At 47.2% G+C, this 16,747-nt stretch overlaps 1 protein-coding gene across 2 annotated transcripts in view; it reads right to left on the bottom strand.

The window, feature by feature from the left end:
• The window catches only part of BNIPL (BCL2 interacting protein like), a 31,890-nt gene extending 16,196 nt beyond the window's left edge, over positions 1 to 15,694 (bottom strand). Inside the window, exons 1-3 of one of the 2 annotated variants that reach the window (XM_048504455.1) lie at positions 15,585 to 15,694; positions 5,573 to 5,680; positions 529 to 587 (exon numbers count right to left, since the gene is read on the bottom strand). In XM_048504455.1, coding sequence (XP_048360412.1) covers positions 529 to 587; positions 5,573 to 5,680; positions 15,585 to 15,631 — 214 coding nt within the window. In that variant the 5' untranslated portion in view covers positions 15,632 to 15,694. Of the gene's footprint in view, positions 1 to 528; positions 588 to 5,572; positions 5,681 to 8,073; positions 8,213 to 15,584 lie in introns of those variants that run through there. The other variant, XM_048504530.1, reaches the window with a different exon arrangement.
• Between the last annotated feature and the right edge of the window lie 1,053 nt (positions 15,695 to 16,747).

The following is a 16,747-nucleotide window of genomic DNA, read 5'->3' as shown; positions in this document are numbered from 1 at the left end:
TTTTGACTGTTTTCCAGGTGCACCAGCCCGTGAGTCAACACTAAGCTAACAGCCCTGTGCTCCTGACAAAATATTCAGTAGCTGAAGGGCCAGACGACAAGATCCAACGGGCCGGATGCATCTCCCTTCTGGGCCATAATTTTCCCACCTGTTTTGGAGACACCTCTACCCCCAGGAGGAGGAACCATCCTGAAGGAATTCAATTCCAGAAATCGGATAGCAAGGATTATAGTCATCTGATCTTGTTTCCCAGATAAGCCTCCACAGCTCAAGTGGCAGAGCAGGGAAACAACCCGGTTCTCCAGATTAGAATGCACCTGCTCTTAACCACTACACCACGCTGCCTCATAGAGATCAGTTCCCCGGGAGGAAATAGCAGCTTTGGGGATGGGACTCCCCAGCCCCACAGCCCTGCTAAGCTCCTATCGTCTCTCCAAAATGTAGCCTTCTCAAAGCTCTGACCCCAAATCTCCAGGAATTCCCGCACCTGGAGTTGGCAACATCCCTCAGCCACATCCCGGGCCTTACCTGGGCTGTCTAAACTGCAGTCTTCAAAGTCCTCTTCGCAGATCTCTTCTGGAAGGGGCCTGCCAAGGAAGGAGGGAAGATCAATGATCCAGGGACAGCATGGGGCTCCTAAAAAAAAAACCCCTGTTGGTGCTAAAGAGGCAGTATGATCTAGCAGTTAGGTTGCCAGCAGGGAGGCAGAATTTGGGTTTTGTGGGCCAGCTGCTGGGTTTTATTTCTCAGGGAAATGTTTAAACCGCTTTTGATTTGGACTTTAGATGGCAATGAATGTAAAAAAAAAAACAGTCTCTGTAATAAAATTTCCAGGATGTTAAAAGCATCCAAACAATGACACCATTACATCACACAGCAGTTCTCCAAGGGGACAGGTAGGCCACTGGAAGGGACTGGTTCCTGTGGATTGGACCTGCTCAGGTAGAAATGGTCCTTTCTTGAAGATCCTTACTGCCATTAGTGGAACGGATGTTTGGGATCCAGCCAAATGGCCTCACGAAACAAACAAATCTCCCCAAAGCAATGGTAAGTCAGCAAGTGCGGTGCCAATTGCATGTGGCAAGGAGTTCCAAAGTTCCAGGGCTGTCACTGAGAAAGCCTCACTCCTATTTGATGCCATTTGGCCTTTCCAGATGAAAACCCCAGGAATTACAACTGACCACCAGAGGGACTCGTTTCTCAATTTGCTTTCGAGGCAATAGCCAAATCCGAGATCTAGCCCATGAGTCCAGGTTCAGCACTGATTTCTCCTATTTTCTGACAACTTTTTTAAAAAGTAATTTTAAAATTAATTTTCGCAGTATAATTGACAGACAAAATAGAGAAATATGAAACTTTCAAAACAAAGACAAAACAGAAGAAAGTACCGTAATACATCTACCCATAACTTTATAGCTATAGCTATAACACATTGGATCTGAAAATAACAAATCTAGTATCATCAGAGAAACTATTACAAAATCTTAAAATTCACTACCTTCTACCTGTGGGCTCTGCTACATCATTACTAATCAATCTCTTATATCTTAATCATTACCAAGTGAATAATCTTACAGTTGTTATTTTTACTTAATCGATTCGGCTTCCGATAAGAAATAAAAGTTCCCATTTCTCAGCAAATTCATGTTTTGGCTGTCTATTTACAAGGTTTGTTAATGTAGCCATTATAGCATATTCTCTGATTTTATCTTCCCAGAGTGCTGTATTAAGATCCATATCGGATTTCCAACAAGAAGCATTTATTACTCCTGCTGCAATTAATAAGCGGCAACATAGTTCGTTGAGCCACCTTGGGAGATTTTCTGGTAAGATACCGAGTAGCATCATTTTAGCAGTAAGGGGAAGTTTTAATCATTTTTGCATTTTCATGTGTACTCCTATCCAATACTTCTAAAAAAATTTTACTACCATGTTTCCACAAAAATAAGACAGTGTCTTATATTAATTTTTGCTCCCAAAGATGTGCTATGTCTTATTTTCAGGGGATGCCTTATATTTCGCACTTCAGCAAAACCTCTACTACGTCTTATTTTCAGGGGATGTCTTATATTCAGGGAAACAGGGTAGTCCACCACATATGGAAGAAAGACCCGGCCTCTTCATGGCCTCTCCAGCAAAGACCATCACTTTGTTTGGTCGTCTTCTTGATTTTCTGACAACTTTGATGCTCAGAGAACCGTATGCAGATAGGCTATCGTTATGTGCTAAGGGAATATTGAATTGTTTTGAGCAAAAACCTCAAACCCATAAGAACATCAGAAGAGCCCTGCTGGATCAGATCAGTGAGGGCCCATCTAGTCCAGCATCCAGCCTCATAGTGGCCAACCAGTTCCTCTGGAGGTCCAACAACAGGACATGGAGGCCAAGGCCTTCCCCTGATGTGGGATTCAGTTGACTGCCTCTAAATGTGGAGGCTCCCTTTAGTCTTCATGGCAAAAGAACATCAGAACAGCCCTCCTGGATCCAGCGGCATAGCACCCAGGGTGCGGTATCTTGCCCTGGGCGTGCACCGTGCATGGGCATGGCGTGGGGGTTCCGGGGGGGGGGTTCCGGTGCTGGGTGGGCAGGGGTGCAGGACACACGCATGCCCGGGGCACAGTTCCCCCTCGCTCCACCCCTGCCTGGTAAGTTTCAGGAAATCACAGAGTTGGGAGAGACCACCAGGCAGTGAACATAAGAACATAAGAACATAAGAACAAGCCAGCTGGATCAGACCAAGGTCCATCTAGTCCAGCTCTCTGCTACTCGCAGTGGCCCACCAGGTGCCTTTGGGAGCTCACATGTAGGATGTGAATGCAATGGCCTTCTGCGGCTGTTGCTCCCGATCACCTGGTCTGTTAAGGCATTTGCAATCTCAGATCAAAGAGGATCAAGATTGGTAGCCATAAATCGACTTCTCCTCCATCAATCTGTCCAAGCCCCTTTTAAAGCTATAAAGGTTAGTGGCCATCACCACCTCCTGTGGCAGCATATTCCAAACACCAATCACACGTTGAGTGAAGAAGTGTTTCCTTTTATTAGTCCTAATTCTTCCCCCCAGCATTTTCAATGAATGTCCCCTGGTTCTAGTACTGTGAGAAAGAGAGAAAAATGTCTCTCTGTCAACATTTTCTACCCCATGCATAATTTTGTAGACTTCAATCATATCCCCCCTCAGCCGCCTCCTCTCCAAACTAAAGAGTCCCAAACGCTGCAGCCTCTCCTCATAGGGAAGGTGCTCCAGTCCCTCAATCATCCTTGTTGCCCTTCTCTGCCCTTTTTCTATCTCCCATGGAACTATCAACTAAGACGCCTAAATCCCTTTCCTGGTCTGTGACTGATAGCACTGACCCCTGTAGCGTGTATGTGAAGTTTGGATTTTTTGCCCCTATGTGCATCACTTTACATTTTGCTACATTGAACTGCATTTGCCATTTCTGAGCCCACCCATCTAATTTATCAAGTGGTGGGATCCAAAAATTTTAATAACAGGTTCTGATGGTGGTAGGATTCAAACAGTGGTGCCGCAGCACACACGCACCTCCAGTCCCTATTGGGCAGGGAGGTTGCTTTAGTAACCCCTTCTCGGCACTCAGAATTAGTAACCACTTCTAGAGAAGTGGTGAGAACTGGTTGGATCCCACCTCTGCCACCAGGGCCATCAAGTCCAACCCCCTGCAATGCAGGAACACACAATCAAAGTACTCCCGACATACGTTCATCCAGCCTCTGTTTAAAAATCTCCGAAGAAGGTTCATCCAGCCTTACTCCGGACATATGTTCATCCAGCCTCTGTTTAAAAACCTCCACCGCTCTCCAGTGAATTCCTCTGTCGAACAGCCCTGACGGTCAGGAAGTTCTTCCAAATGTTTAGGTGGAATCTCTTTTCCTGCACCTTGAATCTATTACTCCGTGTCCTAGTCTTTGAGGAGCAGAAAACAAGCTTGCTCCCTCTTCGACATGGCATCCCTTCAAATATTTAAACACGGCTATCATGTCAAATGTATGAGTTTGCTCATATATTATATCAAGAGCCCCCCCCCCCGCCCCCGCCCAGTCAATCTGGCCCGCAGCAGGAGAGGAAAGGCCCAGATCTCCTCTGAGGGAATTGATCATTTCCTTACATTGTTATTATCGTTCCAATGTTATGTTGTTGGATATCACTGAGTGTGCATTTGAAATTGCATTCCATTATCCATTTTGTCACCGAAAGCACAGTGGTGCATATTGTTAGAGTTTCATATCTATGAATATATAATCATGGCGCTCTTTTCCTGGACGTTGTGATTGATGCGTTACAGGTGAGCCCCGATTCAGTGCAAATTCTAAGACCTACAGCAGCTGTTGCGGCCACCAGAAAACAGATGGGGAAGAAGCAGCCCAAGCTTCTAAATAATTTTTTGGACTTTCCCCCTTTTTATTGCCAGGCACTGTTGGTATCCGTTATTGTTTTGAGCAGTGGTGGGATCCAAAAATTTTAGTAACAGGTTCCCATGGGGGTGGGATTCAAACTGTGGTGTAGCGCCAATGGGGCTGGGCGGGGCATGACGGGGGCGTAGCTGGGTATTCCAGGGGCGGGCCTTCCTGGGCGGGGCTGTGGCAGTCCTTGGGTGGGAAACGAATGCACGCAGCCGCTGTGCCAGTCCTTGGGCGGGAAACGAATGCACGCAGGCGCAGGCTGCCACGCACGCCGGTGCACCTACTGCTAGATTGCTTCAAGTTCTGCACGCTACTGCTGAGAGGAGGGGCGTAACTAAGGTCAAAATCACGTGGCAAAATCACCAATTAGTAACCCCCCTCTCGGCACACACAAATAATTAGTAACCTACTCTCAGGAACCTGTGAGAACCTGCTGGATCCCACCTCTGGTTCCAAGTGCCTTTCCGGAAGGCACTGAAAATCTGTATATCTGTGTTGTGCTATAGCCACAGCCGCTGACATAGTTTTAATTGTTGTAAAGTTGTGTTCATATTAAATGATCGTTACTCTGTTGAAGCAATTTTACATGTGTTTAGCCAGCCACAAGATACTGCCATTTTATTGATTTTAAATTTTCCCCGAAATCTCCAGTAGAGATTTATTTTTTAAAATACATTTCTTTATTAAAGTTTTTAAAAGATTATAATTTAAAAAATCACATAAAGAAAACAAAGTCTCAGAGATATTCAATTCTGAACATATTTCAATTTCCCCAGACATTATATAAACTTATAACTTGCCCATATTAAATTAATCTTTCATGTCTGGACACAGAACATTATTAAATAAGAGATTTACGTAGCCAGGGATCTGCTAGGTTAGAAATCCTGGCACTGAGATTCAGAGGTTTAAATCACGAGTTGAGAGTTGGTTTTTCCCATCCTGAGTTATCTCCTACTGGCATGGGGGAGAGATTCCTCAGTGTCAACTTTGACAAAACAAAGCCTCCATGACCAGAGGCAGTATATCTCTGAATTATTGGACCACAACAGAGAGGGGCCTTTGTGCCCCTGCTGCAGGCCCTCTGGCCAGAACTAGGCATCCTTGCTCTGATCTGCCGGGACTCCTCCAACGGTCTCCGGCTTTTGCTTACCTGGGGAACTCATCGTCTTGCCATTCCTCCTTCAGCTCCATGTCCTTGATATTGACCGTCTCTCCACTCTGCTCCAGGCCCGCTGGCTTTTCCTGGCTCCTCGTCCCCCTGCAAGGTCAAAGGACACCAAGACCTATCAAGACCACCTCTCTATGGAGTGCCATCAGGTTCAAGGCGCATTTGCTCCACCTCTTGATCCTTGCTGCCCTTTTTACCTGAAATTACCTGAAACTTTTGTTGTTTAATTTATATTAGTGGTGTGTAACTGCAGCTCAAGTTTTAATTGGTTACAGGTTTAAGTTTTATGTTGTTTGATTTGCTGTCTTGAAGAACAGCCGCCGTTGGGAGTCGCGCTTCGAGACTCTTCGGGATGAGGCGTTCATAAGTTGTCTTAATCGAACGGAATCTAATTGCACCAATCCAATCCGGGAATCGGTAATCCAACTAAATCGGGGAATTCAATGGTAATCGTAATCGAATCTTAAACGGTAACGAAACGGTAACGGTAACAAAACAAAACAAACAAACAAACAAACAAACAAACAAACAAACAAACAAACATGGCGCCCAGGACATCACCTGTTCCAGCGTCCCCCCCTGCGCCCCTCAAACCTGGGTCCCAATGACTTGGCAAGCCATGGGTGCCCCTGGAGCAAGACAGGCACGGCCTCCTGGCAGAGGGTACCTGCAGAATCCTGCAGAATCCTGGCTTGATCATGTGGGGGGGGGGCGTGAGATTTTGTGTCCCCCACATGATCTATTAGGTGGCGCCCGTGATCAGTTGACCCCCATGTCCCTCTGGTAGCTATGCCCCTGTAGTGTAGCAGTAATAATAATTTATTGTCAGCTATAGGCCATCAGAATCACAAAAAACAGCGTGATCCATAGAGATCCCCTGGATACACTAGAACGATATTTATAACTATCTAAAATTATACAATTCCAGCATCCCAGTTTGCATTTGCAACCCAGCTTCAAAATGTTGGTCGACAACCAGCTTCCCCCTTTAAAACGGTTTCTAAAACACCCAAAATTCCCTAAATGATAAAGTACTTCTTTCATATAGACTTCCAGTTTCTTCTACACCAAACATCCACCCTCAAACCTACACCTTCAGCACTAGGCCGTTGAGCATCAAAATGAAATTAAATCTTTAGCAGCCTTAACAATGACCTTGGGAAAAACCACCAGCCCCCCAAAATCGCAACTTGTCGTCATCAGGATCCAATAACTTCAGATAAAATTTGATCGAGGTATTTACCACGTAGAACAACCTAGAGGGGGCAATGTGAGATATAATGGGCTAGGTTTTCGGGCAGAGAAGCTGTTCCCTTGGGAACTTTTGTCATCTACCAAGGAGATATTTGGCAGGAAAGGATTGGATGCAAACGCTAGAAAATGCCTTTTTAAAAGGAGGAGGAGGAGGAGGAGGAGGAGTTCTCGAGAATAATAATAATAATAATAATAATAATAATAATAATAATAATAATAATAATAATAAGAAGAAGAAGAAGAAGAAGAAGAAGAAGAAGAAGAAGAAGAAGAAGAAGAAGAAGAAGAAGAAGAAGAAGAAGAGTTTGGATTTATATCCCCCCCTTTCTCTCCTATAGGAGACTCAAAGGGGCTTACAATCTCCTTGCCCTTCCCCCCTCACAACAAACACCCTGTGAGGTGGGTGGGGCTGAGAGAGCTCCGAAAAGCTGTGACTAGCCCAAGGTCACCCAGCTGGCATGTGTGGGAGTGCATAGGCTAATCTGAATTCCCCAGATAAGCCTCCACAGCTCAGGCGGCAGAGCTGGGAATCGAACCCGGTTCCTCCAGATCAGAGTGCACCTGCTCTTAGCCACTATGCCACTACTCAGCTAAGTATCAGGAATAAATTTTGTTTTTCTTGACTTTAGGATACCAGATTGACATTTTCACGCTAGTTGCTCCTACAGTATGTTGGAGGGCATCCTTTTTGAACAGCTGTTCACGGATTTTATTGATATCCCATGATTTAACTGTCCTGATTGATGGAAGCAAATATAAGTGAAAAATGGGAGCTAACAGATTCAATGGTTTGTTGACCTTCTAACAGTGGAACAAAAGGCCCCATCCGCACATGCAGAATAACGCACTTTCAATCCACTTCCACAATTGTTTGCAAGTGGATTTTGCTATTCTACACAGTGGAATAGCAAAATCTACTCACAAACAATTGTGAAAGTGGATTGAAAGTGCATTATTCTGCATGTGCGGAAGTGGCCAGAGAAGAGTTCCTCCTTCAGTGGGGAGCTCTACCGGTTGGGTTTCTCCCTGGCAGAGCACCAGGAAAGCACATAGCCTTGTGGTGCAGGAAGGGATTGGTAGTCTGCTAATGCCCATTTTGAAAGCCCTTGAACAACCCTTCCCGTGAAGGGCAGGCTAGAAATTTAAACGCCACCTTCAGATAAGCTGCCCAGTTCCGTCCCTGGCACTGCTCGGAAGAGGCCGTCCTCTCGCAAACAAGCCACAATTACCTTCAGGGCAAATTTGGCCCGACTTGAAATGAGGGCCAGGGAGACCAAAGCGCAGGCCCCCCGGCAGGGCAAGTGGATTCCTCAGGCTCCGGCCATCTCTGCGTCCCTGAGCCAACCGTGTTCGTCCCCAGCAGGCAGGCAGCTGAGCCCAGGTTTGCGGTCGAGCGGCACGCCCAGCAAAGGAACACACATCACTCCCTTGGCAACGCCGGCCTGACAGGCAGGAGGATTGGTTTTGTTTGCCCAAATCAGCAAAACCAAGGGAGGCAGCTGGCACGCAGCCTATCCTGGCTCTATTGAAGAAGAAGAAGAAGAAGAAGAAGAAGAGGAGGAGGAGGAGGAGGAGGAGGAGGAGGAGGAGGAGTTTGGATTTATATCCCCCCTTTCTCTCCTGCAGGAGACTCAAAGGGGCTTACAATCTTCTTGCCCTTCCCCCCTCACAACAAACAACCTAAGAGGTGGGTGGGGCTGAGAGAGCTCCAAGAAGCTGTGACTAGCCCAAGGTCACCCAGCTGGCGTGTGTTGGGAGTGCACAGGCTAATCTGAATTCCTCCACAACTCAAGCGGCAGAGCTGGGAATCAAACCCGGTTCCTCCAGATCAGAGTGCACCTGCTCTTAGCCACTGCTCTTAGCCACTACGCCACTGCTGCTCTATTGAAAGGAGAGTTCTGGCCGCCCAGCATCCCGTCCCAGCCAAGGCAACCCGGGACCCTCACAATCCAGGCAGGGACAGCAAAAGCCTCATCTCACTGCTTGCCCCCCCAACCAGCCCTGATTCAGAGGTAGACTGCCTCTGAAGCTGGAGGCTCCATTCTGCTAGGTGGCCCGATCTCACAATATGAGTCTTGTCGTGCTGGATCTAGTCCAGTTTCCTATCTGTGGCAGAGGCCAGCCGGATGACCCCCAATAGCTCACACAAACCAGCCGGCCCTCTTCCTTCGTACACCAACCTTTGGCACTCAAAGGTAGACTGCTCCTGAACATTCTGTAGCTCTCTGTCTCTCCGCCACCATTTTTTGCTTGGCTTCTCTATCCAGTTCTAATCTGCTTTCAGGATCCAAAATGAGGGAGCACGTCGGAGAGAGAGAGAGAACGAGCCTTTCAAATCAACCCAATCCATGTTTTTCCCCCTGCAAAAAAAAGTCGCACCTCGCTACGGGCAGCTTAACAGACGTGCTTTGTGCCCATGGTTGCAGTAATCTCCACATCAGCCCTGCGAGGTAGTCTGACATTATGAGTACCCTATTGTAGATAGGGGGAAAGGATGAACGAGAACAGATTGCCTAAGAGGGCATCATTGAAGAGTTTACAGGTTGGGTGTCCCTCCCCCAGGTCAACGTTGTTGTCCCCTGGAGTGCAGATCACTTCCCCCAAGGGGCTGGAGCGGACCCTTGTGTTGGGCAGGGTCACCAACTCTAGACTGGAAAATTCTTGGTGATTCGGGGGATGGACCGGGAGGAGGGCAGCATTTGGGCAGAGGAGGATTCTCAGTGGGGTATGATTCCCTGCAGTCCGCCCTCCAAATCCACCCACCATTTTCTCTCGGGGAACTGATCTCTGCCGCCTAGAAATCAATGGTAATTCTGAAAGTCCGCCAGGCCTCCCCTGGAGGTTGGCATCCTGAGGAAAGCCCCTCCTCCCGGGCCCAACCTTATGTCTGCAGTGAGAATTGAACTGGGAATATCTTGCTCTATAGCTGGCAGCTGAAGAATAGGTGCACCTTAACTGGCAAACATTTTTGGGGGCTGTGAAATGTCAACTTTAATGTCTACGAGACCATGGTTCACTCCATAGCGCTCTATGGGTCGAAGTGCTGGCCCGTAACGAAAGCCGCTGAAAAACGACTTCATGTTACGGAGACGCGCATGACTCGCTGGACACTGAGTGCATCCCTCCTCGACCCCATCGCCAGTGACATGGTCCGAAAACGATTTGGCATCATGCCCATCGAGGCAAAAATGAGAGAGAGGCGTCTGCGCTGGTTCGGCCGTGTCTGACGAGCAGCCTCGGACACTGCCGCCAGCATCGCCGATCGCATTGAGGTTACTGGTCGGCGGCTACGAGGACGGCCAAAGCAACCATGGCAAGATACCGTCAATGCAAATCTGAAAGTGACATGCCTGCAACCAGACGACGTGCTCGATCGAGAGAAGTGGCGTTTAAAAATCTGCGCAGCAGACCCTGCAGCGAAGAGGAGTAGCAGTGGAGGAGTGGGGCAGAAAGGGCTAAGTGAGCTCTGGTTTTCTTTTTTTCTCTTTGTCCTGGCTGTGTGCTTGCCCCAGGTTTCTGAGAGGTGGGGCTTGCTGAGAGATGGGGCTTGCTATTAGCTGTGTTGCTCAGTCTCTGCAATTAGATATGAAGGCAGGAAGCCATCAGGGGGGGTGGGGGCTTTCCAGTGTTCTTATGTTCTTATTATTGGGACAATGCTAGGAAGAAGAAATATCAACTTTAATGGGGGGCCCTTTGCAAGCAGAAACAAGATCTGGGCAGCCACTGTTACATTTATTGTACCGCGTTATCCTACGACAAATCACCAGAAATTTTGGGGGTCTTCTCAATCATTTCTCCTTTTTAAAAACTTCTAATTTTTTTTTTAAAAAAATAAGGATTATTTCATTTTTTAAAACAGGAAATTTTACAGTAAAGCACCCCCCCCCATCTAGAATTAAACATCCTTAATTTGACTGTTATTTTTGCTTCCCGCTAGCCTACATGATACTTTAATAACCTTTTAATGTAACTATTATTTTATATTGAATTTCCCCAGGATGTTAATATAATTATTTTTTTAAAGAAAATCCCTGCTCATACGGTAGGCTCGAAATTTTTAAGCAGCCTGGACTACAGTCAATTTTGGGGGCTGATCTGAGATTAGGAACCCTGGAACTTCATTAGAGTTATAGCAGATCCGCCCTAGCCTCTGATCATGTGCAGACTGCCTTCCCTGTGCCAAGGGGTGGGAAGAGAGTTCCTTCTCTTTTAACAGCAGAGCAGAATGGGTGATCTTTGTTAGGCAGGGGGAGAGAACCACCTTGGCAGAATTCACACATCCCGTCCTTTTTATTGCATAGACTGGCTCATCTTTACATACACGCCATTCTCTGTTTGCTCGTCCGGTCCTTCTATTTAGTGGTAAACATCCTGAATGGCTCAAAGAGAGGGAAGAGATCTTCCTGTCATGAGAATTGCGCATTGCCCAGAGATACCAACAGAAGGAAGTCTCTCCTGCACACAACACGTCATTCACTTATGGAACTCCCTGCCACAAGGCACGGCAGCGATGACCAATCGCTCAGAGGTTTGTTTTGGCACTTTAACCAAATAGGCAGGTTTGTGATCCGAGAAAGGTCTCTCTGCCAACCTGTCCGCAATGGCAACTAAATTCAAGAGCATCCATGTATAGAGGTAGTCTACCTGTGAGTTGCCCTGAATAGAGAAAAGTTCTTTCTCGTGGGCTTCCAAAGGCATACCTGCCTCCCTCTTGTCTGGGAAAGGAATGTTGGGCTGGATATTTCCATCAAGACATGTCCTTACAGTGTCCTCCTCTTCCTCAGAGAACGGCGCCACAACAGAGAGCGCGTTCCTTTATTTGCTGCCGCGCCACATTCCAGATTCGACTTAAGAGCTCCTCGAGGCGTGAATCACATGTTGCCGAACAGGCCCTGACACATCTGTGCTCTGACTCCATTAAGGTGGGGATCCTCCGCCTGAGATCTCGGTCCAAAAACTAGGGTGGTCCCGGAGCCGAGTGACTCTTTGTTTAGACAGTGGTCCCAGGCCACGTGGGCTTGATCCCTGCTGGACCCTCAAAGTCAGAGGTGTTTCAGCCCCAGCATCACCTTGGGGGCCGCCCAGCAGTGAGATATTCCACTTACGGAGCTCGTGTGGGTTCTTTGTCCTCTAAAGATGTATGTGAAGAAGAAGAAGAAGAAGAAGAAGAAGAAGAAGAAGAAGAAGAAGAAGAAGAAGAAGAAGAAGAAGAAGAAGAAGAAGAAGAAGAAGAAGAAGAAGAAGAAGAAGAAGAAGAAGAGCAGCAGCAGCAGCAGCAGCAGTAGTAGTAGTTTGGATTTATATTTTATTTATTTATTTATTTATTCAATATATTTATTATTATTATTATTATCAATATTTATTTATTTATTTATTTATTTATTTATTTATTTATTTATTTATTTATTTATTTATTTATCCTTACTGGAGACTCAAGGAGGTTTACAAGCTCCTGTCCCTTCCTCTCCCCACAACAGACACCTTGTTTGGCAGGCGGGCCTGAGAGAGTCCTGAGAGAACTGTGACTAGCCCAGGGGTAGGGAACCTGCGGCTCTCCAGATGTTCAGGAACTACAATTCCCATCAGCCCCTACCAGCATGGCCAATTGGCCATGCTGACAGAGGCTGATGGGAATTGTAGTTCCTGAACATTTGGAGAGCCGCAGGTTCCCTACCCCTGGACTAGCCCAAGGTCACCCAGCAGGAATGTGGGAGTGCGGAAACACACCTGGTTCACCAGATAAGCCTCTGCCAATCAGGTGGAGGAGTGGGGAATCAAACCCAGTGCTCCAGATTAGAATCCACCTGCTTTTAACCAATACACCAACGTGTGGGGTTGCCAGCCTCTCAACAGGGCTTGGAGATCTCCTGGCATTAGAACTCATCTCCAGACTGCAGAGATCAGTTTCCTTTGAGAAAATGGCTGCCTTGGAGGAGAAAGATCTATGGAATTATACCCCACTAAAATCTCCCCCATCCCCATCCCCAACCCCATCTGTCCCCAGGCTCCTCCCTGAAATCTCCAGGAATTTCCCATCCTGGAGATGGGTACCCATGAAAGCTCTAAATAAGCAAAGGAAGGAAGGGAGGGAGGGAGGGAGGGAGGGAGGGAGAGAGGGAGAGAGAAAGAAAGAAAGAAAGAAAGAAAGAAAGAAAGAAAGAAAGAAAGAAAGAAAGAAAGAAAGAAAGAAAGAAAGAAAGAAAGAGAGGGAGGGAGGGAGGGAGGGAGGGAGGGAGGGAGGGAGGGAGGGAGGGAGGGAGGAAGCCACTTGCTCGGATCACACAAGCCACATTGAACTGGAGGGATCTCTGCTTTCCCTATACATCAAAAAATATTTCAAGCCATTTTTTAAAATTGTATTGCCGAAGACTTTCTCAGCCGGAATCACTGGAGTGCTGTGGGGTTTCTGGGCTGCATGGAGGTGTTCCAGTAGCATTTTCTCCTGATGTTTCGCCTGCATCTGTGGCTGGCGTCTTCTGAAGAAAGAGAAAATGCTCCTGGAAGACGGCCACAACACTCCTTTTAAAAATTTGCTGCTCTTTTTTGATTAATTTTTCGGCCAGTGGAGGCCAGGTTTAGCCCAAACTGGTCACGGGCTGACAACGTATGTGGGTAGATGGTGGGGCACATAGGGAGGGCAGGGCCTTTTCTGTCACGGCACCCTCCCATGACGTCCTACCTAGTGCTCAACAAATCAGCTTTCCACTGCCAAATCTAACCGTTCTGGCTGTTTGGTTTTGCAGCTTCTTTGCCAGTTTTCCTCCCCCCACCCCTTCTGGGTTTTTTGTTCCTCACTCTCTCCCAGTGTGGGATCACTTTAAAAGTATTTTTAGTCACTCCCTTGACTTCAGGACAGTGTTTTATCAATGGGAATTGCAGACATTTTTGCCACCTTAGTGGATCTGAGTGAGCCTTGGGAATTCTCACCCTCCCCCCCCCCCGGGAAATCTGTTGAATATTTCCATGAAATAAACAACAGCCCGGCGGGAGGGCCCTCTTGAATTTGATGATAATCGTGGCAATTTTCCCCAGGGCCCCTGAGGGCTTGCGGTCCTCTGCTCGTAATGGGCACATGCCTGCCACAAAACTGAGGTCATAGAACCCACCACCGATTTGCAAAACGCTTGGGGGGTTCTTCCATAATCGCCCAGTTTCGTACCACGCAGTTCTGTGTTTTAGCGGTTGCTGGGGAAGACACCGTGTAGAAAGTCGAATCCTGGATGCCAGAGATATTGACTCTTCCCACAGAGCGCCAGATCTGGGCTAGAGCACAGAGATTCCCCTCTGTGCAAACACACCAACTTCTTGAAACGCAGGAGAATCCACACAGCTCACAGACAATGTGATAGATAGATAGATAGATAGATAGATAGATAGATAGATAGATAGATAGATAGATAGATAGATAGATAGATAGATAGATAGATAGATATTAATTAATTAATTAATTAATTACGGCCTTTTGGCCACCCAATCACAGACAATGTGAATTCTAACCAGGGCTTTGAAATGTATTTAGAAAACTTGTGCTAGGATTTCACCTTCGCCATTCCAGAAACATTGAAAAACCCCTCTCCTCCCACCTGAGCTGGAAGCCCCACCTATACTTTCCAGTGCTTTGAACACACCTTTGTTTACTCAGTATTGCAATCTGCATATGCTTAGAAGAACCCTTCGTTGTTCGATCCTCACTGCCCACAACGGACATGAATTAAAACAGACTTTAAGCCTAGAAGCCAACTTCAACCCAAAGAGACCTCCGTTGGCTTCAATTGAACATGGATTGTCTAAATGTGGCAAATGTCGGTCAACATCTATCCGGATAATCCTGTCTTTCTCCAATGTGGAATACAGTGACCCCTTCCTCGTCACAACTTTCCCCATCAAGGTTTTGATATGTTGCGGGTCAGCGTAAGAAATTAAATGGGAATTTTGGGGGAGTTAAGCAGCAGATGTCACGCAAAGGCCAGTAGACAACACAGGAAAAGTTTAGAAACTCAGAAAGGCATAAAACATAGGTAGAATATTGTATAATATCAACATATTTGAATACTATAAATATGTGTAATTTTTTTTAAAGTTAAAAGAAAAAGAAACAATTCAGATTTATTCTCCGGTTCAAAAGGAGGGTCAAAATTTTTTACACAAATTTCCAGATCACGGGGGGGGCGCCGTGCCCCTAACTCCCGTGATGTGGAAGGGATAACTGCATGTGGCCTTCACATTTTATTTTCACAACAACCCTGGGAGGTAGAATGACGATTCCAAGGTTGCCTGGTCAGCTTTGCAGCAGAGCAGGGATTCAAACCGAGCGAGGCCTTCCCGCTCACCAAAAACCCTAATCCACTACATAACACTGGCTCCCATTCGTTTTCTAATGTCGAAGAGATTCTCTGGGATTGCCAATGTTCCAACATGGATGTCAAAGTCCTCCACATTTTGAAGGGTGACTGGAACCCACGAAATCCCTACAAGGGGGATTTTCAAGCCCCCCAAGTCTGCGCCTGCCTGCGCGCCACCTAACAGTTCCCTCCCAAATTCCTCCAAATTCCCATCTAGGCTGCTTCTTTTTCATCCTTCTAACTTAAACAAAAACCTTTCTCTGCCCACCCCCCAAATGCGTCCAGATTCGAGAAGGGTTGGCACGTTTCCCAGAACCCCGTTCCTGAGTTGAACCTCGGGGGCCAAACTGTGCCCCAAGGGGATCCATTCCCGCTTGACCCCTGAGCCACAAACTCACCTGACGGGTGGAAGGGCCCGCACGTCCTCTCCCACGTAGGAGCCCATGGGCGCTGGCCCTCTGGAAGGAGCCCTGCCGGATCTCCGCTCTCCTCGAAGCTCGACGCAGAAATGGCAACTCTGGGACGTCCGGAGATGCTGTCTGTCAGCCCAGGCTCATCCCAAACAGGTTTGGCAACATTGATGGTAAAGGAAGACTGCGCAGGACAGGCTGAGTCCTCGCGCCAGAATGCAACGCACATCAGTTCCAGCCTTAGGGAAAGGGTTGCCAACGGCAGGCTGGGAAATTCCTGGAGAATCAAGGACGAGGCCTTTGGAGAATCGGGTCTGGGAAGGGGGTGGACCTCAACAGGGCAGAGTCCTGTAGGATAGCGGAATAAATCCATTCCCTTATGAGACATATTATAGATCAGCCACATCTCAAAAAGGATATTGAGGAGATAGAAAAAGTGCAGAGAAGGGCAACGAGGATGATTGAGGGACTGGAGCACCTTCCTTATGAGGAGAGGCTGCAGCGTTTGGGACTCTTTAGTTTGGAGAGGAGATGGCTGAGGGGGGATATGATTGAAGTCTATAAAATTATGCATGGGGTAGAAAATGTCGACAGACATTTTTCTCTCTTCCTCACAATACTAGAACCAGGGGGCATTCACTGAAAATGCTGGGGGGAAGAATTAGGACTAATAAAAGGAAACACTTCTTCACGCAACGTGTGATTGGTGTTTGGAATATGCTGCCACAGGAGGTGGTGATGGCCACTAACCTGGATAGCTTTAAAAGGGGCTTGGACAGATTGATGGAGGAGAAGTCAATCTATGGCTACCAATCTTGATCCTCCTTGATCTGAGATTGCAAATGCCTTAGCAGACCAGGTGCTCAGGAGCAGCAGCAGCAGAAGGCCATTGCTTTCACCTCCTGCACGTGAGCTCCCAAAGGCACCTGGTGGGCCACTGCGAGTAGCAGAATGCTGGACTAGATGGACTCTGGACTGATCCAGCAGGCTAGTTCTTAGGTTCTTATCAGCTGCTGCCCCCAATACATACCTTAGGGATCGCCTTTCCCCACATTGCCCAAGTAGGTCCCTTCGTTCCTCAGAGGAGAACCGTCTGGTAATCCCTGGCCCAAAAACTATCTGGCTGGCCTTGACAAGGGCCAGGGCCTATT

The sequence above is a fragment of the Sphaerodactylus townsendi genome, linkage group LG01, assembly GCF_021028975.2.
Source record: "Sphaerodactylus townsendi isolate TG3544 linkage group LG01, MPM_Stown_v2.3, whole genome shotgun sequence".
NCBI classification, from domain to species: Eukaryota; Metazoa; Chordata; class Lepidosauria; order Squamata; family Sphaerodactylidae; genus Sphaerodactylus; species Sphaerodactylus townsendi.
Note: the sequence above shows the minus strand (reverse complement) of the source record. Positions and strands in the feature narration are given on the sequence as shown.